General features: G+C 42.4%; 4 protein-coding genes across 7 annotated transcripts in view; 3 read left to right on the top strand and 1 right to left on the bottom strand.

Moving 5' to 3' along the window:
* Window positions 1-2,984, top strand: part of LOC132449113 (transportin-2) — a 29,472-nt gene extending 26,488 nt beyond the window's left edge. For both annotated transcript variants that reach the window (XM_060040746.1, XM_060040740.1), the window contains one exon: window positions 31-2,984. The gene's annotated coding sequence lies outside the window, so the exon portion shown is untranslated. The remainder of the gene's footprint in view (window positions 1-30) is intronic.
* A 1,784-nt stretch (window positions 2,985-4,768) lies between these two features.
* On the top strand, window positions 4,769-6,923 carry gng14 (G protein subunit gamma 14). 2 transcript variants are annotated; one of them, XR_009523514.1, is made up of 3 exons: window positions 4,769-4,934; window positions 5,253-5,403; window positions 5,934-6,073. XR_009523514.1 is itself a non-coding variant. In XM_060040722.1 (2 exons), exons 1-2 carry the CDS (start codon window positions 5,311-5,313, stop codon window positions 6,060-6,062), a joined length of 219 nt encoding a protein of 72 aa, XP_059896705.1. In that variant the 5' UTR covers window positions 4,999-5,310; the 3' UTR covers window positions 6,063-6,923. The 2 variants fall into 2 exon arrangements, 1 of the variants encoding a protein (XP_059896705.1); XM_060040722.1 differs by lacking the exon at window positions 4,769-4,934 and having other exon boundaries at window positions 4,999-5,403; window positions 5,937-6,923.
* Window positions 6,458-14,060, bottom strand: fbxw9 (F-box and WD repeat domain containing 9). The gene is made up of 8 exons (XM_060040690.1): window positions 12,958-14,060; window positions 12,750-12,879; window positions 11,441-12,419; window positions 10,628-10,776; window positions 9,932-10,135; window positions 8,407-8,472; window positions 8,166-8,219; window positions 6,458-7,965 (listed from the first exon to the last, which is right to left on the bottom strand). The coding sequence occupies exons 1-8, from the start codon at window positions 13,110-13,112 to the stop codon at window positions 7,945-7,947; spliced, it is 1,758 nt and encodes a 585-aa protein (XP_059896673.1). The 5' UTR covers window positions 13,113-14,060; the 3' UTR covers window positions 6,458-7,944.
* On the top strand, window positions 12,778-22,476 carry dhps (deoxyhypusine synthase). 2 transcript variants are annotated; one of them, XM_060040701.1, is made up of 11 exons: window positions 12,778-12,900; window positions 14,515-14,903; window positions 15,556-15,752; window positions 16,150-16,311; window positions 16,606-16,727; window positions 18,128-18,224; window positions 18,568-18,654; window positions 19,311-19,416; window positions 19,791-19,894; window positions 20,670-20,795; window positions 21,761-22,476. In XM_060040701.1, exons 3-11 carry the CDS (start codon window positions 15,561-15,563, stop codon window positions 21,857-21,859), a joined length of 1,095 nt encoding a protein of 364 aa, XP_059896684.1. In that variant the 5' UTR covers window positions 12,778-12,900; window positions 14,515-14,903; window positions 15,556-15,560; the 3' UTR covers window positions 21,860-22,476. The 2 variants fall into 2 exon arrangements, with proteins under 2 accessions (XP_059896684.1, XP_059896693.1); XM_060040710.1 differs by lacking the exon at window positions 14,515-14,903 and having other exon boundaries at window positions 12,787-12,900.
* Window positions 22,477-22,757: the final 281 nt, after the last annotated feature.

Here is a 22,757-nt window from a genome sequence, read left to right as displayed (position 1 = left end):
TGTTTTTTTCTCCCCCTCGTCTTTTCCCAGGTTAATCTAGGGGAGGGTTACTGGGAAACTCATCCATCTATGTAATTGCACTGCCCTGGTAGGGTGGGGGAGAGAGGTTGGAGCGCGAGGTAGATGGAGCCAGACCAGGAGAGCTGCAGCAGCTGTCCTCGATCCTCCACTCTGCAGATGGCCTCCTCGCAAGCCCTGCGCCATGTGTCTCTGTCCTGAGGGTGGGTGGGAGGGGAGAAGCGGGGAATCATGCATACCTCTGGGGGGATAAAACACAACCTGGCTAAATCTTTCACACTCACAATCCATAACACCACGCCAGGGTTCCAGGGAGCCGGGGTGGGTGGGTTCCAGGGAGGGTGAGGTTAGGGGTGTTACCTAGCACAAGTGCTGGCCCTCCCGGTCCTTATCGCGTCGATAGTTCTAATAAGACAATGGGTGGGGGGGTAGCGGGTTCTACGGTAATCAGCATAGGGGCTCCGCCGGTTTCAAAAGGTGATGCAAATGACCATGCCATCTGCCCCTATCCACGTTAGTTAGACATAATCAGACTGGGGTTCGAACCCTTATGTTACTAATTCTTACTACCACTAGGCTAGCCGGGGTATAAAAAAAAGCATAACTTCTATTACGTTTTTTTCTTTTGCAGTAATGTATTGGAGAATATGTACAACAATAATTTGTACCATTTTATGCAAACAACAAGAAGTACACAGGGTGAGTTCCCTTGTCTAGTGTATACTTCAGACCATTTTATTTTGCCCCCTTTTCTTCTTTTCAAGATCATTGTATTCTCCCCTGTAGTAGGACACATGTCTGTTGCATCAGACATGTTGAGCCACCATACACGAGTCCTTTCCTTTAAAAGAAATTGGGATGTCATTGCTCAATCAACAGTTGGTCGTTTCTCTAAGGGTGATCCAGGAGGAATGCGGTAGCTGGTGTTTTCCATCGCCTCTGGTGGTTTACGGCTGTTCTGTTCCTAGCAGGCCTTTTTATTAGAGGTTTTGCGGTCTTATGCAAGCGTTTATCTTGGATCTGGTAGTCAGGAGACTGGCTTAAAAGTAAACCCTGGTAGAGAAACTGGGCAAGAGGATAATACTTTCGCTGCTACTGCTCCTTTCTTTTTAGAGTATTTACTAAATGAACTTCAGTGAAGAAACATGGGCTTAAAAGTTAAATCAGTTGTTTCTCATGAACGTATTTGCACTTTCCTTTTTTTTTTAATAAGAAGTAAGGATCTCATAGGTATGCTGAGTATTAATGTACCTGTCTTAAGGTATGCATTTCCTTTTATATGTAATTTTTGCCTAGGTAAGCAAATTATATATTGGTGAAGCACAAGGCCTGTGTAATTTTGTTATTCCCATTATCCTCGAGGAAAGTACTCAAATTAGTGATTCATGTAAGGTTTCCTAGACAACACTTGTGAGTAGGGTAAAAACAAATAACCGCCTCTGGTTTCCATGGGGTATTTTGACACTGAATGAATATAATTATGCTTGTATCATCATTTAAGGAATCTGAATATGTATTGGGTAGACTTGAGGTATCGGTTCATAGGGCAAGCTTTAAGGTAGCACATTTTTTTTATATAAATAAGTTAAATAGGTTTTAGTGGGATGGGACATCTTAATTGCAGTATTATGATTTCAAAGTTTTCCTGCCAGACAGTGTTGTGGAATTGAGTTTGTCATGTCAGACATCATATAACAGTCCCTTCCAGGGAGGGACCTTCCTTTTTAAAGAGCTTTGTCTATTGCAATTAAAGTCGCTGCTGGAGTGTTGGATTCGAAAATATGATACAACTCGTGATTGTGGTTGCCAGTTGCCATACACACACTCCCGGTAATACTGTGTAGGGTAAGCCTGGAATGTTGACTCTACCCTAATGATCCTCCCTAACATTTGTATGTGGGTGAAAGGGTTGGGCTCTATATTGGAGTCCAAACGTTTTGTCCAATGGCAATAGAGGACACTTCTGGACAAGTTAATCGGGTTCCTTTCAACGTTTGACTTTCGCTTGTGTGGACAAGGGAGGGTTTCTTCAATCTTATCTTGCACCAGCCCCTAGCTGATATGTTATAAGCCCTGCCTGTCTAATGCAGCCTCCCCAGCCATCAACATTTACCTCTTAGTTTACACTACCAAGTTGCTCATCTCAGATCCCTGGGTCAGGTTACTTCTGGTGCAAAACTTAGCCATTGAATTAATATGGACTTCAGTAAATACTTGATACTCTAAGGGTTTTCTTTTGTGTTCTTGCACATCAGGTCAGTGTAAGCATTATTTTTAAAGTTATATTTTAGTACATCTGTAACGTAAATGAAACAGCATTATGGATAAAAAGCTTTCCATAGGCTGCCCCTCCCTCCCTCCCTGAAATGGGGCTTCTATTGGGATCTTGGCAAATGTTGATGGTTTGGAGTGACTGTTCTCGCTGTCTTGGCGCTGAAAGATGTTCACCCAGCTATAACAGTTTATTGCACAAATTCTCAGTGATGTTGGTGCCAGATATAGAGGCTAAAAACGAGGTACAAACCCTCGATTTGTAGCCATATGCTAAACTTTATGCATAAGCAAACTAAAGTGTAATGGATTTCCACAAGTTGAGTTTTAGTCGTTTTAGTTTTATATGGATAGTCTTTTTTTTCACCTTTTTATTTGTTTCATTTGGGTAATTTCTTTTTGTGCCGACTTGCACAAATGTTTTAGACTTTAAAAGTTTTTTTGCAATATTCTTTTTATGTAAAGAATTTTTTTTGTTTTCGTTGTTTTATAGCGGACCATTTAATTTTGTCTCAATGATGCTACAACCATTGGGAAGGTGGAGCCTGATACTTTAGAGAAGAATGTGAAACGGCGAATGAATTGGTAGTAGCAGTAAGAAAAAAAAAAAAAAACTGGTGCAGATGGGATGTGAACTGATGTATCCCTTCCTACATTTCTTTTGTGACTGGGGAAAATAAAAGTTTTTCTATCAAGCTGGGAATAAATGAGTTTTGTCTTTCAATACAAGTCAGACGATGAAGCAAGTTATCCAACGCTCGGTCGCTCCACAACTGTGTACAACTTTTAGATTCTGTGCATTTGGTTCTAGTCTTTATGGTGGAAAAATATTGTAGCCTTCTAAGCCAAACTGTTTCAATATTGGTAGGGAGGGAGGGGAAGGCTCCGGGCCCCAATTCAAAACACCTCTAGTGTTGGGTTGACCGGCAAACAGAAAATCCTCTAGTCAATGAACTCGGTCTATTTCTCAGTTTATTTAGATGGTAAGTATAGGTAAGGTTAACGTGTAGTTAACTATTATTAATGCTAACCGGGAGCTAGTTCTGATCTGCGCAGACTTCATACGTCATACTTGTTAGGGAGGCGGGAGTAGCTTGCAACCATTCACAACCTAACGTGATTGACATTTCACACGTGAATGGACAAGCAGCGTTGGTGCCACCTCCGTAGGCGGGCTCGGGTGCCATTTCGGTGAAGACAAACTATGAAACATTGCCGTTGCTATGCAACCTTGACTGAGAGTCAAAAGTCGGCGCAGATCCACCGTTAGCATAGTGCTTCATAATAGTTAACAACTGGGCACCGACAATCCAAAACCCAAGTGGAATCTAGATTGAAAAAGTTTGTAGTTCAAAACCTGAGAAGCTTTTACTTCTTCGCCACATAGTTTGTCACGTACGATCATTCCACCATGTTATTTTCCATAGACATTTAAACATGGCACCAAGAGCCTCGGAGGCGGGACTTATTCTTCAGAGGTCTATACGTCAGACACGCACTCGGTCATCCGTCGACGGACGCAAGTAGTGCGAACAAGGCGTTGCTGTTTCACCCAAAAAATGGCTCCGTGTGGACGGGGCCTGAACCGTCCCGCACCCTCCGTTGGAAATGCGCCAGACCAGACACACTAGCTGTGTTCGAAATCGTTCCCTATCACGGTTATATAGTGCACTATATAGGGTGCTCGCCATTTTGTAGTGGTGTTCGAATTCTCAGTGGTTAATTTCATGCCACTATATAGTGGACTTAAAATACCCAAAATGTGAGTGTACATACCATGTTCCCTGCATGTTACTCCCGTATACGACAATGCAATGCGGTCGTGTTTTTCCGGAGAAGAAGCTGAATAACCGTGAAAACGAATACATTTAGTGATGGGGTCTCCGGCTTTCGTTTAGAAATGTCGACAATTTATTCGGAATTTAACATAGAAAATGTAACATTCAAGCATTCAACATCAATACAACTTCCAGCTTTCCTCGTGAGTGACCCGTTTGTTTAGCCAGGCTACACATGATGTGGGCGCGCATCCGTCTGCGTCCCACAAATACCCGGCGCATTTACTGACGCAAATGACGTTTACTATATAGTGGCGGACTCAGGGAGGGGATGGCAGGGGGCGACCGCCCCCCCCCCCCCTCGTGCCTCCATGGCTGAAAAAGTGCCCTCAAGAGTGGCGGAATACGAGAGAAAGTGCCTTATTGGCTGCCCTTTAAATGTGGAAAAAATTATTGGGTGCCCCTTCCTACAATAAATTATGATGATGAGCCCCCTAGATAAGAAAATTCGATAACCGGCCTCAATGAGTGCCCTCTTAATGCCCTTACAGTGCTTCCATGGTTATAAAAGTGCCTTCTAGAGTGGTGAATACGAGAGAAAGTGCCTTATTGGCTGCCCTTGACATGTGAAAAAAATGAATGGGTGCCCTCTGGTGCCCCTTGATACAATAAATTATGACGATGTGCCCTCTAGGGCAAAAATGTGCCCTTTTTATTTTTTGCCCCTGCCCTTCAAACACTCTGAGTCTGCCACTGATCTAGTGCCATAGGCCTATATCATGATATGGGGAATAGTGAGTGAGTGAATAGGAAAGGATTTCGAACACAGCAACTCTCTCGATCACACACGCACGGCTGCGCACGCAAGTATAAAGAGGGATGAAAGAGAGTGTGTGTGTGTGTGTGTGTGTGTGTGTGTGTGTGTGTGTGTGTGGTTTGGTGACCTTTCTAATTCTTTGCTCTGTGACCTTCTACCTGCAGGGGCACTTTGAAATGGCCATATTGGGAGTGGGGGGAAGGGAAACTAACCTTAACCCTTGTTAAAAAAAACGTAAAATAACCCTGGGCAGAGACAGGTGCCCTGAACGGTGCATGGTCCATCAGATGCCGCAAAAGATAACAACCGATTAAATGAAAAGCGTGGCTTGCAATATTGTTTACATTCTATTTTCTTCTATTATTTAGCATTACTTTCTGAGTTGATGCCATCAGCTGTAGTTGGAATGCTGACCTGAAGACCAACATGCCGGGAAGCGTTTGTAGCAGCAGCAGCGTCATACAGGCGAAAAGGATGGTGGATCAGCTTCGAGTTGAAGCCGGCATGGAGAGATTCAAGGTACCGTACCCTGCGCTCTTGGCTGAATGGATGCTTGATTCACATCTTGGGTTTGCCAAAAATACATTGATTTGTTAACAGGTTACATTTATTAACCTGTTATTATTGTGATTTTACATTTTGTTCAGGGAATGTGTTTTCAAACATCCAACTGTTAGATGATCAAAAATGTATCATAACACTTAAAACAGAAAGCCCACAGGTTTTTTGGAGGGGAACTGTTGTAGATGTCATCAAGGGAAAGAACGAGTAAAAACCTTTCTGTGGGAATCGCTGCTTTACAGGCCTCTTCAATAAGGAATATTATAATAGAGACACTGTGAACATCTTTTTTATTGACCTATTTGTATACATTAATTTTGTTTGCTTTGACAGGAAAAGGTTTTTAAGCACTTTTGTCGTATGAATTTCACTTGATTGTACAGAATCACTACGTTATACTTAATTTCTCATAATAAAAAACTTTAAATATGATCTAGAGTAGACCATCCAGTTTTATATTGTTTTGTTGTGCTCTTGGTGTCATCCAGCAGATCTCCCTAGCTGCGGCGGAGCTGGTTCAGTATTGTCAGGAACACAGACGCAGTGACCCTCTTCTCACTGGGATCACTGCCTCCTCCAACCCCTTTAAAGACAAGAAAACCTGCATACTGCTTTAAGAGGCAGTTGAATCCTGTGAGGATTTTATTGGCTTCATCATTCATTTGTTTGCTGCATTTGGTACAAGATATGTGCTTTATAGATTAAATGCATGGTCGTTATAATTGACTATTAGGAGTCTAGTTTAGATTCAGCTGAGGAAATTGAAGCAATATGGAAGGCTTTAATTTGTATCGTTTACAAAAAAACTCCATAGGATGGCTAATCAATGTTATAATACATGTACATGTTGAAGGTAAAATGAATGTTTTACCAGTAATTCCTTAGCTACAATAACACAAAATATAGTACTGTGCCAATGTGCTTCACACAGCTAGGGACCTCTGCATTCAGCCCACAATTGTCAGGCCAGCAATCACATCACAATGCATATGAAAATAACCATACCATACAATCAGAATCACGTCTGTTTTATTTCCCATAGTGTTGAGTACCGTGTTCACATCTAGCGTTTTTTTTTTTTTAATCTGCCAGCGCTTGTTTTACATTATATTTTATGGAGCAGAGCGTTTCTGGAAAAAGTCACGGCCGTTTTTTTAAACGCCTCTCCCAGCGTTTTTTTCTGCCATACGGAGCGTTGAAAAAAGTTCAACTTTCAGGAAGAAAGTGTCCGACGTCACGCGTCTTTTTGGCAACTGACCAATCACAAGCGGAACATCGAAGGAAACTCAACTGTCAAAACAAGTCCGTGGTGGACAAATCATTCGGGAAAGTGCCGGTGGAGCGATTATTAGTTTTGATTACAGAACATGTCGAGATCTACGATATGTCTAATGGGCTCCAGCCTGGATGGATACATAGTAGCCGTGTAACGTCGGGTCTAGAATGGGTTCCATGCTAGGCGATAGAATAAACGCTCTCGGCGCTTTTAGGACAAAAAACGCTGCCAGCTTTTATTTGTTGAAAAAACGGTCGGCTCAACTTTTCGCTATTACAAAAAAAGCTAGATGTGAACACGGCTAGTGCAGTTCAGTTAAGGCAAGTTAAAGTAAAAGAAAAAAAAAAAGTTTAAGTTGAACAAGTTATTGTGTACATCACTTCAATCTTCACATGTGCTATAAATAATGTGTGGAAAAACGATACAGCAGTGGGGAAATACATGATTAGTTACAATGTTTTACTAGTTGGTGGTAATAAACACAATCTGGGACGTTATTCTCAAAGATATCTTACTGTAAACTAGCTATTGTAAACTGTGTATAGATATATGAACATGTTAGGCGTCCAGTCTTCACATATTACTCACTGTTAAAGACACAGCGTATCAAAAATGCAATTGCAATTGCAACTGTGATGGACCTAAAGCATCAGTTCAATAAATTATAACTTGAATATAACAATCCTCTCTATCTTTTTAAGTCTTTCACCTTTAAAACGGTACATCACTTCAATCTTCACATGTGCTATAAATAATGTGTGGAAAAACGATACAGCAGTGGGGAAATACATGATTAGTTACAATGTTTTACTAGTTGGTGGTAATAAACACAATCTGGGACGTTATTCTCAAAGATATCTTACTGTAAACTAGCTATTGTAAACTGTATATAGATATATGAACATGTTAGGCGTCCAGTCTTCACATATTACTCACTGTTAAAGACACAGCGTATCAAAAATGCAATTGCAATTGCAACTGATGGACCTAAAGCATCAGTTCAATAAATTATAACTTGAATATAACAATCCTCTATCTTTTTAAGTCTTTCACCTTTAAAACGGTATGACTGTGCTACACACACTAGCAACAGTTTTGTATGAGGCAAACTGATCCAGGAAATTCAGGTTCCAGGGCAACTAGTCTCTTCCCGGTCTCCAGAGCTACCTCCTTCTCGGCTGGAGTGTTTGCTTTTGATTAGGTAATGGAATATGGTCCCTCCCTCATCTACAGGGCCTCCACACCTCCACAGACGTCTCTCCCTCATCTACAGGGCCTCCACACCTCCACAGACGTCTCTCCCTCATCTACAGGGCCTCCACACCTCCACAGACGTCTCTCCCTCATCTACAGGGCCTCCACACCTCCACAGACGTCTCTCCCTCATCTACAGGGCCTCCACACCTCCACAGACGTCTCTCCCTCATCTACAGGGCCTCCACACCTCCACAGACGTCTCTCCCGAAGCGACGGCCAGAACCCCCGACTCCACGCTCAACTGATGACAAAGAAGAGGGTGGGTTACCTTTGAGAGCAGGCAACAAACTTAGTTTTTAGACTGAGATTGGGTAATCCATCTTGCCAATCACAGTTGCATGAACAAACCACTTCTTTAATCGCTGAGAGCGAAGGAGAGGGAGAACGAGACTATAAAAATTAAGTCTTTCAGCTAGCTCTTTACTTACCCCACTAACTCCCTCTTGGTAATTCAGTGTGCACAGAGTCCTCGGAGGGGCACAAGGAATGTGTACCTACAAAAGAGACGGCATAAGAGTCACACCTTCCCTATCCAGCTTACCTACACCAAAACACCCATCTTTCACATTCACTATTTAATTATATATTATCACCAGCAGCTCTGGCTACACTACCTTTGACCGCCACGGGTATTTTGACTTACAAGCAATTTGTCAAATTTGTCAAAGAATGTGAAAAATGTATATCAGTCTATGCCTGCTTCCAGCCTAAAGTATTGCTTCATATGTAACCTATAAGTAAAGCAGCATGGCATGTTATTGTCTTATAAGCTGTAGTATTTTAGTGGGTTTGGAGGTGATTAGAACACATGAATGCCGAATCTATTGACACTGGCGAGGATAAAAACAATAAAAACAATTTCTCTATAGGGCATCGCAACAGTGCAAGTGCATTACCAATTTTACCATAAGCAATTGCACAAGGACGTCATCCATGTCTATTGAGCTTCCAATATTTAAATTTTTATCAATGGTCCATGTGCATTAAATTGAAGTTAATTGCTTGTAACCTTCCTTCCCGATTTTATTTCATAATTTAAATATGTATGAGTATTCTACAGTGCAAACAAGATGTATGTAGGAAAAGTCTGAAAGTGCGATGCTGAAACTTGTTTCTGATTTCTAAATAGGCCTACTTATAGGCTGGCGAAATGGCCCACCTGATAGCCGTTTCAATATAAACTAACAGTCACTTATCCAAAGCAAATTACAGTGAATTCTGATACATGGCAAAAGTGAGCAGGTACAGGAAGGCATTGGGTGTAGAAGCCAGTAGCTTTAGTTTAGTTTAAAATCCTAGTAACTATACCATCCCTTCCCCAATAATCACAAAAATAAACTTTCCCATACAATTCCTTTGAATGACTTTTTCAAACATGTAGTTGTACCAATACGTTTCCCCACAATTACAAGTCTAAATTAGGGTTGCCGCGGTGTGGAAATTTTCACACCGAGTAATACACTCGTGTCAACACCGGTATTACAGAGTACAAACTTTGAAACTATGTCAACCGCCATCTTCTCCATCAACTCTCCTCTCACACTCGGTGACAGCGCGCCAATTCTCGGTGACAGCGTCTCATAACGTTATATATATATATATATATATATATATATATATATATATATATATATATATATATATATATATATATATATATATATATATATAAATATATAATAGTATAATATAATTGTATACATAATATCAAGGCCAAAAGCTCTGTGCGCCTCCGGATAGCCGTAGCGCGGGGAGCTCTCGTAGGGATTGGGCCTCGCGGGATTTGTTTACCGGCGTTGCTATGGTTACCGGTCTTGTGTGTTTTATTACTGGAAAATAAATAAATAAATAAATAACTCTATACCGCGGCAACCCTAGTCTCTAAATGCCCAGAAAGGTAGACGTTGTGGGCTGCAGGTAGATTTGCTGGGTCAAATTGACTCCTACGCCGACCTTTAGAGTGCGATCCGATGAACTGGTGTACAGGCTCCCGGGGGACTTGTGGATGCCTGTGACCAGGGAGGTGTGTCCCACATCGAACTGGGACAGGGGCTTCAGGACCCCCGACCGCACAGAGAAGGCGTGTATGATGCCCTTGTTGTCCCCCGCCCACACCTCGCCATTTTGGTAGCACATGGACAGAAGATAGGACCGGAGCTGGAAGGAGTCGTTGGAAAAACATTTCAATCTCAGGTGTCGAAAATCCAATCCAAAGCAAATCAAAAGGAGATAAAAACAAATGCACATAAGAATATAGATAAATGCTTTTTTTTTTAAATAAATAAATTTGACTACAATATATACAGTATGCCTATATATTAACATACACCTAGGTTTGATCTACATCTAATAGAGTGAACTAAGGTAAATACAAAATGTACTTAAATGGTCAACATAGCAAATAAAAAAAATGCTTCAAAAAGTGGCCAACATCGGACTATACCAAGACAAATTAAACATGAAAACATCAAAGCAAACATGGTGGAAATGGTGGGATAAGTTTGTCTTAAGAGTTGAAGTGGCTTTTCATTGCTACACAGCTAGGTTGCTGGAATTCAGGAAGAATGGAATGAAATAGAATGAATACCTCTTGTTATTGTGCAGAAAATATGATGTAAATATTATAACCGCCGAGAGTGTACATGCTACCCGTAGTCTCTTTAAGGTCTTGCCGGCCCTGCGGTCAAAGATGGCAACCGTGTAGTCCTGGCTCCCGGAGATGATGTACTGCTCATCAGCAGCCAGACACATGACGGCCTTGCCATGTAGCTGAAGACTCTTCACCAGGGGCTCAGCCACTGTCACACAGAACACAAATGCTTAGTATGTCTTATCATATATTATTATACTGTACATGAGGCAGAAGCCCCTTACACACCTGCAGTCTATCCCAGACGCATTTTGGGACATTCCCTGCATGGGGTCATGTGTGAATCAAAACAGGGATAGATATACGATCAAATTTTGTACCTTCAATTTCCCATCACATAGCAATTTCTGTAACACTGCCGAGACAGCTGCGTTGTGAATTAAAGCATTGCCGGGAGTGGCAATGTTGTGCTGGAGCAAGCAAAACAATCATAATGCTCCGCTGAAAATGTATTTGAATCTGTGAGGGTTTTTATCGCCAATTGCCAATGCTTTTCGGGCGATTCGATAACAATATTGATACAGCTTCTTTAAGCTTCTCTGAGTTTGAGTTTTAGGGTGGCTTGCATCCGTAAGTGTTGCTTTACCGCAATCTGCTAGACTATCCCTAGTCCCATCTATACTGCATTGATACACCATGTTGAAACAGGGCAAGACAGATGGGTTCCAGAATGTTGGAGTACTGTGTGGGATTTACTCCATTTGTGTATTGAATAGTAAAGGCTATAGACTCAACTACATTACACTAGTGTAATGTTTTGTAATGCAAGTAAATGTACTGTAAAGCATGTGAAAATGGCCAAGCCTCCTTACATCTGGTGTCATAGAGGCTGATGGTCTTGTTGAATGTCCCGGCCAGCAGTACGTCTGGCTGGCAGGACAAACACAGGACAGGGGCGCTGGTGGAGATCCTGCCCCTCTCTGCCCCACCGGCCCCCAGGTCCCACAGTCTGATAGTGCTGTCGAAGCTCCCTGATGCGAGCAGCGAGCCCCGGGAGGCCAGGCACCACACCCAGCCCCGGTGGCTAGACGCCAGCCCCTGGCCCCGCAGCATGTGGGGCGTGGCGTCTCTGCCACCATGCAGGTCCCACAAGATGACGTTGGTGTCCCTGGAGCCCGAGACGCACACCGCCCCCTCGCCTCCGATCAGCAGCACGGAATTCACCTGGGCATAGTGGCCCGTCGAGGGCAGAGGGACCCGCTCCAGGGCTGGGGTCGGGCTCAGAGGCCTCAACGGCTCGGGCTCTTCCACGCCTAGCTCCGCCCCGCCTCCGCCCAGCTGAGGGTTGTCTCCTCCGTTCCCGCACCCCTCAGGGGCCTCCGGGGGTCCCCTCTCATTGCATCGTTCTTCCTTCACCATCGCCACGGCGGCCGCCTCCTCTGGTCTCCTCCTCCTCTCTTTTGAGTTAGCCCTTTGTCCGTCTGCCTGCATCTCCAACTCCCCCTCAAAGGCCACCTCCATCACGGCGTCAACACCTCGCTCCTCAGCACGCTCTGCGAGCACAAAGCCTTCGGCGTCTTGGTCTGCCTCTCCACGCCTTTCTTCCTCCCCCCTGACTTCTGCTCCTTGGACAGCCTGCGTCCCATCGTCCCTGGCCTTGGTGTGTCTGTCCACCCAGGCGGCCTGGTCCTCCCAGCAGGTGATCAGATCCTCCATCTCCAGGCAGGCATTGGGCCAGTCGTAACCCTCCCTGGAACCAACAGGGAATTTCACCCTGGAACCGGTTAGCCTGCCAGCACGCAGCTGCCAGCTGGTGCTGTCCTCGCCTATGTTACCCAGTGCTTGGCACACCTGAAGAGAATGAGACAATTGGTGGTGTTTTCCAACTACGTTCTGCCATCCTCCTACAAACACAAAATATTTAGAACAATGTAATATTTAATGTAAAACATATTTTCTAAAGTGTTCACTTGAAATAAATTTGTTCGTTTGCAATCAGGTTTCAAGCTAGAAAAAAAACTAAATAATCAAAATATTATAAAACAATTATTCTATACTTTTACCAAGCTAAAAAAATGGGTGGCAATTACACACCAACAATGTCATTGTCCAATGTTTGACATTTTTGTTCCAAGCAATATAACATGAAGAACCAGGGTAAACTCCCGGGTCCAGCCTAACCTTCGGCAACACGGAGATGACACACTGGGCAGGAAGATGAGAAGCGATCTGAGTCACCATTTCCCACGGTAATGACAGCAGACCGCTTCCCTCAGAGGGTGAGGGAGTTGACTGAGATGAGCAAGGAAGTCTAAAGACGAAAAACAAAACAGTTAAGTAATAATGATGCATAACATTTCGGTTCTGTCTTTATCGATGGAAACCTTACCCGGGCGTGTCAGGCCCTGATGTTTCGAAGGAAGTTGATGAAAGATGCGGTCCATAATGTGAATCTTCCTTTAACGTTCTTGCAGTTTCTATCTCCTGTTCCTCTGGAGCATGGCCTTTAGACATTACCGTATCGTCTCTAAGTACATGGCTCATGATAAATACATACCGAGATGCCAATTATTGCTAGTGAACGTATACGTTTTCTGATTAGTTGACTTGTGGTTCACCATGAAGCATTGCAATCCCAATAATAGTGGTCTGAAATGTTGCCCGTCATATGATACGTCAAAGGGAAGATAACGTTGACTGTGGAATCGGCTATCTGGCTGATTGAATCGTAAAAAGGGATTTGCAGATCTTCTAAATATTTTCTGGTGAAGATAGATCAACTAAAGGTTGTTAATTTCCTATAGATCGCTAGACCTCACCTCAATCTACATTGAGGTCTGCGAACCACACATTCATTTTCTCGTATTTGAGGCGTGGTTAACGAATGCCCAGAGCCGTTTATTGGGCGCTACGAATGTCTATCAGATGCTGTACGTAGCTCATAGCAAATCGTATAAATTAGACCAGTTGAAAAGTTGCTATTTTATCCAAATAAACTTGCGTTCGAAACTACTTAGCACACTTTCTAAAGCTGCATCGAAAGGTAACTTCGCCTCTGCTGCCATGTTGGATCCATAGATATAAACAAACTACAAGCTTCGGTGTGTCGCATAGACGTCGTCATCGTCTTGCTGTCCCCCCCGTTCTGTGATTGGTTCTTTCGCTGAAGCAAAAGTCAGATCCCTGGAACCGATGGGTCCTCTTCGAATAGTCAAATCTCCTAACCTTTATGCCTCCTTTCCTTAACCTTTGTGAAAAACGTTATCGGGTCAAGGAGAGATGCAAAGGTGCTTCCTTTCGAACATAGGAAAAGACAGCACTGTTTAAAATTAATACGAATCATACACCTATTAAAGAATTCGACTCCACTTTTCCCAACCGACGTCATTGCGGGACGACGAGTACTGCTGACATCTAGCGTCTCTAGCGTGGAACTACCGTTTTCCGAAGTTGGGCTACAACAAGCGCTCTTTCGAGCCATGCGTTCTTGATTTCAATCAGGTTGTCGCCAACAGTGAGAATCACTTAGGTCGGACTTGGCCAACGGGAATAATTTGGATCACTTGAATCCTAATTCCCCGGTAAAAAAAAAAAAGAGGCTCAATTTATGTTGACGTTGAAATTATATTATATGTCTTTCTTAAATGTGAATTCGGCATTTTATTTTCTTACGATGCATATTGTGTGCTTAATAACCAGCAATAAATGAATTCATTTCGATTCAAATAATGTGTTTCTGGAATTGGTATCCATTATTATTTTCTTCACTTTTTCTGCTTTTCCGCGTCTCTCATGCGTCTTTTCCGCGTCTCTTAACTTCGCCGGTGGCATCTTGCTTTAAATATTAACGCCGTAAAGGATAATGGGATACCACTATCTCCTTTCCTTTCGTTAAGGTTGCTGAGGATGGACCTATTCAGACACTTTCTTCCTCTTCCGATTGCAGGCGGAATCAAACGCTAGCTCCAACCACGTTGAGCCACTCCTCGATCTGCGTGCTGCAGCCAGGGCTGGGTCCGAAGCGTACCCGCCGGTGGAAAGGGGCATAATAATTCATATTCCATATACTAATAATGTTTGATTTGATATCCTAATGTGTTTATAGCACTGAAGCAGTGTTTCATTGGTATATGTCCCTGTATATTAATTAGGATCTATCGGTATTCAGTATTTCATACAAAACATTTTAAATCGCGTCGCTTTATGCTTTCCGTAGTTGTTTCCGCACACCCATGTGCTGTTTACATCCGCTGAAAGCGATGGCTTAAATTCCCTGACAGCCTTTCCCTCCGCAGTATCTTTTTCGTAGACATCGTTGTCTATCAACAACAATAGGTATTTTAAAAGTTGTTATTGAATAATTTTTCCCTTACATTTACATTACGACGAAAAGAGAAATGTTCAAGTTGCGTTCATATATCGCAGCCTTTTTTTAATGTTTATTGTTATTGTGGCTTCTCTGGTTGGTTAATTGTTGATGAATTGCGCAATTATGAGGCTGTAAATACTCATTAAATGTAAGACTAGACATACCAATATCTGTCATAGAAGAAATTGTGTAATATTTGAATTATCAAAAGATATTTTGTTTATTGGGAGAACATGTATTCATGTATTGACATACATTGTTTCCCACATGTATGACCATGTATGAACACAGGTCGCTATGGAGTCACACACTCGTGGTATCACCACGGAAGGCTGGGGACGAAACTGCAGTGGTCTTTTAAACCACTTTACAATGTCGGATTGGGTATTTGAAAGAACCCACTGAACTCACTCATGTGTAATCTTGAAAAACGTGCAGATACTTGTCTGTAGTACATTCAAATCCACTTCTTATGTTGTGTGTTCGGATTTTTACCAATAGATCCTTGTGTTCATACATGTTCATACAGAGGGTTTATGAAGCAGGTGTTGACTATGTATCTCTGGGGGTTGTGTGTGATAGGATTATGATCAATTTGTCTGACTTTGAATTATACAGGAGAAATGGCAGACCATCCACCGTCAGTGGCCAGGGAGGCCGTCCTCAAACCGAGCGCTGAACTCATCAACATGCCCAAGATACGGGGCTATGACTTCAACAAGGGCTTGGATCACAGGGCGCTACTTCAATCCTACTTAACAACTGGGTTCCAGGCCAGCAATATGGGCCTTGCTGTCAACGAGATAAATAGAATGGTCAGAGGGATGGGGGGCCGAGAGACTGATAAAACAGGATGTTTTTATGTGGCTTAACCAGTACGTTTGGTTAAGTGAAATGTAAAAGCTATAATTAGTTATAAATGCCTTTTGTGAAATGTGCTGAGAAATAGCTGCTCCTGGGGCCTTGGCCTCTCCCTCAAAGAAATTTAGTTTTTAGACTGTTGTTTAGTTTGGAGAAAAGGTGCGTGAACAAACCACTTCTCATTGGCATAGAAACATGGGAAGGGAGAGACGGGGCAGACGTTATTTTCTGGGATGTTTATTTTCAAAATCTTGCTCTCCTATATTTTCCTGATTATTATTACTGAGCTCAAATCTTCAGCAGCCGTAAGATAGCATTCCTGGGCTAAAGAGTGTGTGTATGTGTATACAGATAGAGAAGCGACTGGAGGTGGAGGAGGTGCAGGAGGTGGGGGAAGGCAGTCAGTCCACTAATTCCAACCAGTCCGGATGCACTATTTTCCTGGGCTACACCTCCAACCTAATCAGCTCCGGAGTCCGTGAGACCATCCGCTACCTGGCAGAGCACAGCATGGTACATAAACTACACATGTTCAGCATAACGATTGCTCTTCCTTGGGTCCCCCGATGTTAACGCTGAATTTCATACATTGAATTGTGCACCTAACTTTGGCATGTTGAATTTGGGGGCGTTGAAAAAATGTTTCAGTTGAATATTTTAACATTGAAAAATAAAGCTGTAAATGGTTTATTGAAAATTAGGAGTTATAAATATTCAGTTCTCAGAATTCAATGGCTTTTTATGTTCAAAATCCGATGGCACAGATTAATTTCCATATGCCTTTTTCCCCTGTTGTCCTGGGTACAGGTGGATGTGATTGTGACAACAGCAGGAGGCATAGAAGAGGACCTGATCAAGTGTCTGGGGGACACCTACCTCGGAGACTTTGCCCTGCCTGGCAAGGAGCTCCGCGAGCAGGGGATCAACAGGTGGGCTCAAGTCACTCACCCCAAATTCACAGCAAAACCACCACGTAAGCGTAACATAAAGCTTCTCGTACTTGACTCCCGTCCAATTCACACTGACTCCGCCTTCACATGCCGCATTTCCACCGGCGGGTGCGGGTCGATTTGGTGCGACTTGGTGGAGTAGTGAAGGTGCAATTCGGCGCAGCTCAGTTACCGCTCGCGTTTTCACCGCCGACAGTACCCTTATCGTAGGGCGGGGTTTAAAGGGGACATATTATGAAAACAACACTTTTCCCGGGAGTTTGGGGTGTTGTTTTGGGTCTCTGGTGCTCCCACACGCATACAAACTTTCAAAAATGTCTGTACATGATTGTTTGAGTGAGATATGCATTTCTGAAAGTACCCCGCCTAGAGTTACCAAACAAACTAGTCAGTTTCGGCGCCCTCTCCTACGTAGGAAGGGGGCACAGTTGAATATTACCTCCCACTTCCCCACTCCCCTCCAATCAGATCATAGCTACGATTTTGTGGACCAGCAGACGAACAGCTCCGGCGGGGGGAACTTGGCGGCAGCCCTGCAGCTAAGCTCTGGGAGTACAATCCCTTTCTCTGCTGGACTGCCGCCGAAGCTTGCTCTCACAAAAAAAGACGAAAAATCGACTATATGTGGCTGTCGCAGGCCTGAAATAAAGTCAAATAATTTAAATCGGCCTGAACGAAGACCTATTGCAAATGCTAGCTAGCTAATCCTGTGTTTTGGGGACGTAGCTTAGAGTCATGCCTTTAGAGAAAAAAAAAGCACTGAACAAGATCTGCACCTTAATTTCGTTGTGTAAATACACTGTATTTAACCCCATGACAAATAAAGATTATATTTCTATTTCTAGAGGGGAGGGTGCCCAGATACATTTCTGTCAGTCTGGTCACTTTTTTTTTAGTCACTTTTGTCATACTTCAGTAATCTTCAAGAACTTCCCAACACATTGAAGGAATAAACTAGAAGATATCAGGACTCTATAGAGTCTTGCGGCTTCGGCCCACACTGACACACTCATGTTGCACTGAGGTACATACGTAATTTAAATCCTGTTATTTGTGTTTTAATTTTATTTAGGTGTATCTATTTAAAAGACACTTGTAATTAAGCCTTTTCTTTTTGTTTATAATTTCATTATTATTATTATTATTTTGGTCCAGTTGGGTTGGGTTTGGGGTGTTTTTTGTGTATAAAAAAAAAGTAAAAAGAGGGGATTCTTATTGGTTGGAGACTTTCAACCAGCCAGCTTACTCTGGCTGGTTTCTTGCACACCATAGCTTTTTTCACTTAGCTTTAAGTGAAAAAGGTGTGAGCCCACTTGTAGTCTTAGCTTGTGTCCTCCTCATCCCCTCTGCTATGTTCTCCTTTTTCTCGTGGTAAAAAGAATAGGGAACCTGCTGGTGCCGAACTCCAACTACTGTAAGTTTGAGGACTGGCTGATGCCCATCCTGGACCAGATGGTGCTGGAGCAGGAAACAGAGGTGTGTGTGTGTGTGTGTGTGTGTGTGTGTGTGTGTGTGTGTGTGTGTGTGTGTGTGTGTGTGTGTGTGTGTGTGTGTGTGTGTGTGTGTGTGTGTGTGTGTGTGTGTGTGTGTGTGTGTGTGTCCGGATAAGAGCACAATCAATCCCTAAAACAACCTGTTTGAGATGTAGTGCTATGGATTGAACCTTAAATCAAAACTAAACTGCACGCATTTGTGATGATGTAATCGTTGAACAGAGTTGAATTTCATAAAAAAAAATGCTGTTGCTTGGTTATAAAACATAAAGCCTTCTTTGCTTGCGTTTTCTATAAGCCTTTCACCCCTTCCCTGATATTTTCAGGGCACACATTGGACCCCGTCCAAAACAATCCACCGCTTGGGAAAGGAGATCAACAACCCAGAGTCTGTCTACTACTGGGCCTACAAGGTCAGGCTAGGACATAAACTCCAGATCTAAAGGAGAGAATGACCCTGTAAAGTTGGGCTGAAAATACTGCCAATGTTTTATAACTTGTCATACAATTATCAGAGCATAAATGGCGCTATCCCAAAATAAAAAATAGACACGATCGATTAACATGATAGCCTAGCTCATTAGTTCTCAAAGTGCGGCCCGCGGAAACATTCTTGGCGGCCCGCAATGACATACAAATGTAAGTAAAAAAAAACAAGAAAAGATTTAAATTTTTTCTTCTTTTTTTTCTTATTATATCAATATTCATTTCAACAAAAATAAGTAAATATAAAGAGAAAAGTCAACTCTCTCTAGCTTTCAATTAAATCCTGTTACATTTGTTAGTTTTAACTGTACATTACTTTGAAAGGATGAACCTCAGTTTCGTGATTTAGACCTCTCTTGACCTCACTCCCAGAGGTCCACGGTGCAATGTATTTTTTTCACCACTGGGATGCTGACGCCGTTTCCCGCCTGATTTATTTTCCTTTGGCGGCCCTCAGTCAAATTTTGGGTTCCTAAATTGGCCCTCAGCTGTCAAAACTTTCTCGGTGGGACTGAGGGTTTAGTTCTTTGTGTTTCTGTGTTTGTGAATGGATGTGTTATGCGTTAGTATGTGTGTGTTCCAGAACAACATCCCTGTGTTCAGCCCTGCTCTCACGGACGGCTCCCTGGGCGACATGATGTACTTTCACTCCTACAAGAAGCCTGGCCTGGTGATGGACATCGTGGAAGGTAGAGGGCAGCGTTCTGCAGGACTGGGACATAAAGGATTTTAGTCATATGGGATCGTCACAAACCTCCCCTTGTATTACTACTTGTAGTCCTTTTTAGTCATAAAAATAAACTTGATTAAGTGAATGGAAATTAATGAATGGAGAAAACGTGGAGACGGTGACTTACGAACACATCTGTTTTATCAATCTGTGATGAATAAGCAATTTTGTAATGTCTACAGAATTTTGGATTTATGGAATGTTTGATACAGTATATTCTGTGTGTTTACTTTATCCGAAGAAACAAGTTGGTTCAGTCCTCTACTCTAGAAGGTTGTCTTCAGGTTAGGCTGCAGACAAGATTTATTTTCATGGTCTTTTGTATTTCGTCAGACATCCGTAAAATCAACAGCCTTGCCGTGTACGCCAAGCGCACCGGGATGATCATCTTGGGTGGCGGGCTCATCAAACATCACATCGCCAACGCCAATCTCATGGTAACTATGGCGATCGGGGTTGGATGTCGTGGTAGTCTACCAGTGTTAGGTCTTCTCAGATTTTCTCTTTCATTTAGATTGTGGCAGTTCACAGCAAGAATATCCTGGTTTCAAAGACCCAGCTGGGGCCTTTCGGGTTAAAGGGTAATTCCCGCGAAAATTTGACCCAGGGTCTTCTTCGGCAGTAAAACACATAAAATAAGCCCTCCAGACAGTTTTTCTCGTCGATCAACGAGTAAAGAGCTTGCCCAGCATAAATATCCAGCATCGCCACAATGGCTGTTTTGGCGTGTAAGAGCTCCGGTGCATTCGGTAATCGACGTGTATGGACTTCCTGTACACATGGACCTACCGGTAAGGCACAGACTTGTAAAACAGTCTTTTAAAATTAACTCCCGGTACGCTAACTAAGTTGTTGATGCTTTGTTTTATGTGTAGGGACCCTAGAAATACTACTGCAGAGGTTTGGTGCTATTTTGATCAATATTAGTGGTTAAAAAATGCAGATTTGGAAGTGTTCACTCTGCCCCTAGCCAATGCCATGTAAGCCATTTGGGCTGTTGGCGTTGCTCCGAGCAAGCTCATAGATCTGGAGTTGCTCCAATAGATTGGGAGTTCGAATTTTCCATGAAGATATCTATTATATTCTACACACCAGCAGCACATTACAATGTCTTATAGACTAGATTGGCACCAACCTACCTAACACAGGTCTACACCTCCAAGTCACTTTTATCTGATGACGTTCCTTGCTTATTTGCCCTTGTCTTCCCAGAGAAACGGAGCAGATTTCTCTGTATACGTCAACACGGGCCAAGAGTTTGACGGCTCCGATGCCGGGGCCCGTCCCGACGAGGCGGTGTCCTGGGGGAAGATCAGGGTGGACGCCAAGCCTGTGAAGGTACCCCTAGCGCTCAGGCCAGGAGCCAAAGCCCCTGTATTAAAGTTTTGTTTATTTGTCTTTCTGGGGTAACAAAAAGTGGTTAGTTCCGGGGAGGGGCTTGTACTCTTGTGTGATCTCATGTGCTCGCACATGAGATGCATAGAATATAACCAACTACATTGTTTGTTTTTTATTTTTCTGCGTTCATCTTATGAGGATCAGGTCACTTTTATTGAAAACCCAAGAGTAAATACATTGAAATATATATATATTTTTTATAAATAAAACCGCTTATGACTATGTATCAGGTGCTATAGCTACAACCAACATAGCAATGAAACTTGGCGTGAAGTAGCACTGAACAAGAAAAAAAATGACATCCTATTTCTCAACCAAACAGTCAATTGCGCTTTAAGCGCAGTCGTCTGTTATTCTTATCATGAAAATATACCGTCCAGTTTGTTTAATACTGTCCCGATGCCGGAATCAAAAGACTATTGATGGGCATTTTAACAACATCTCAGTTGTTAAAATGCCGTCAGACCTTTCTGCAGAGCAAATAAAAACACGAGCTTGCGAGATTTGTCTGACTCCCAGGCTAGTGTTCCCGGGGTTTTTCCTAATCCTTTTAGGGTTGATAAGACAATAATATCCTCTATATTTGGATACCGTCAATTCCACATTAAAGTGTATTTGCGAAATAGCATTCGATGTTTACACATTGAAAGGTACTGGGTTCAATCCCCAATGTCCACAGTCTAGCCTGTAGAGGTATTAAGTAAGATGCCCATAGCCCTATCTGCTGCTTAATGACCTGTTAGCCCAAATTCTCTGTGAGTTGCTTTGAATGTAAGACTCTGCTCAACAAATACATTGTAAATTAGGAGGGCAGCAGGAATCGCTGAATGCATCTGAATGTACAGGCTGTTAACAACATGAGGGTGAATGAAGTTTTGAGCTGGTTGTGTTTGTTGCGGCTCTAGGTATACGCAGATGCCACCATAGTGTTCCCCCTACTGGTTGCAGAGACCTTTGCTCTCCATGCGGACAAGATGACAGTCGGCAAGAAAACCGACGAATGAGATGCCTTCGGAACATCTTTCCAGGAAATCGATAGTTTGTTAGTTTTAAAATTTTTGTTTTTGTTTCCCCTTTAGTTAAAGTTCATGTTCTTTATTATTTGTCAAATACTTGGTATAATGGAGTATGCCAAGGATGCTTGTACAGTAGTATATAATAACCGGGGAAATTACAATTGGAAAATTACTATTTTATTTGTTTAAAAGAAGGCATTATGGTTTCCTATACATGCGCACGCACACAGACGAACACGGATAAGCACACGCATAAGTAACTTCAAACTTTATAACCTATGCTAAAAGGAAATGCCTTGTTGAGGGAGGTTGACGGGTTGTGTGTTTTTATATATTATTTTTTTTAGTCTGTACTTGGGTTACTCATTTCTACAAGTATTTATTTTATTTTTGTAGGTTGATTTTGTAAGCGTACCAAAGACTTATTCATTTCAAGTCACTAATCCGAATTATTATTTTATAAGTAAAAAAATATAATTTTACCTTAATGTACATTAATGTATAATATGATTGTTGTATACATATGATGCCCTTATGTATACATCACTGTCATTTTTGGGGGTCAAATTACCATCTCTAACTAAATAAACGTTCTTTAAATGAAACTCACATTTGTTTTATATTGTGATGGGTTCATTGTTAATGGGTGACCGTCAGGCTAAACTAGAAGAATATTCTGCTTAAGTTAATACACGTGTTGTCCAAAAATTGTGGTCTGCCACATTAACTCTGTTTCCGCTAATAATCACTCAAAAGTTAGACAATTGAATGATCCAAATTTATGTCCCACATTGGAAAAATCTAATCCTTGGTCAAGCCCTTAATCATACAGTATATTTTAAATTTTCAAGCATCTGCTGTATAAATTTACTTTCAGTTCAATTTT

This window comes from Gadus macrocephalus, chromosome 2, assembly GCF_031168955.1.
Source record: "Gadus macrocephalus chromosome 2, ASM3116895v1".
In the NCBI taxonomy this organism is placed as follows: domain Eukaryota; kingdom Metazoa; phylum Chordata; class Actinopteri; order Gadiformes; family Gadidae; genus Gadus; species Gadus macrocephalus.
Note: the sequence above shows the minus strand (reverse complement) of the source record. Positions and strands in the feature narration are given on the sequence as shown.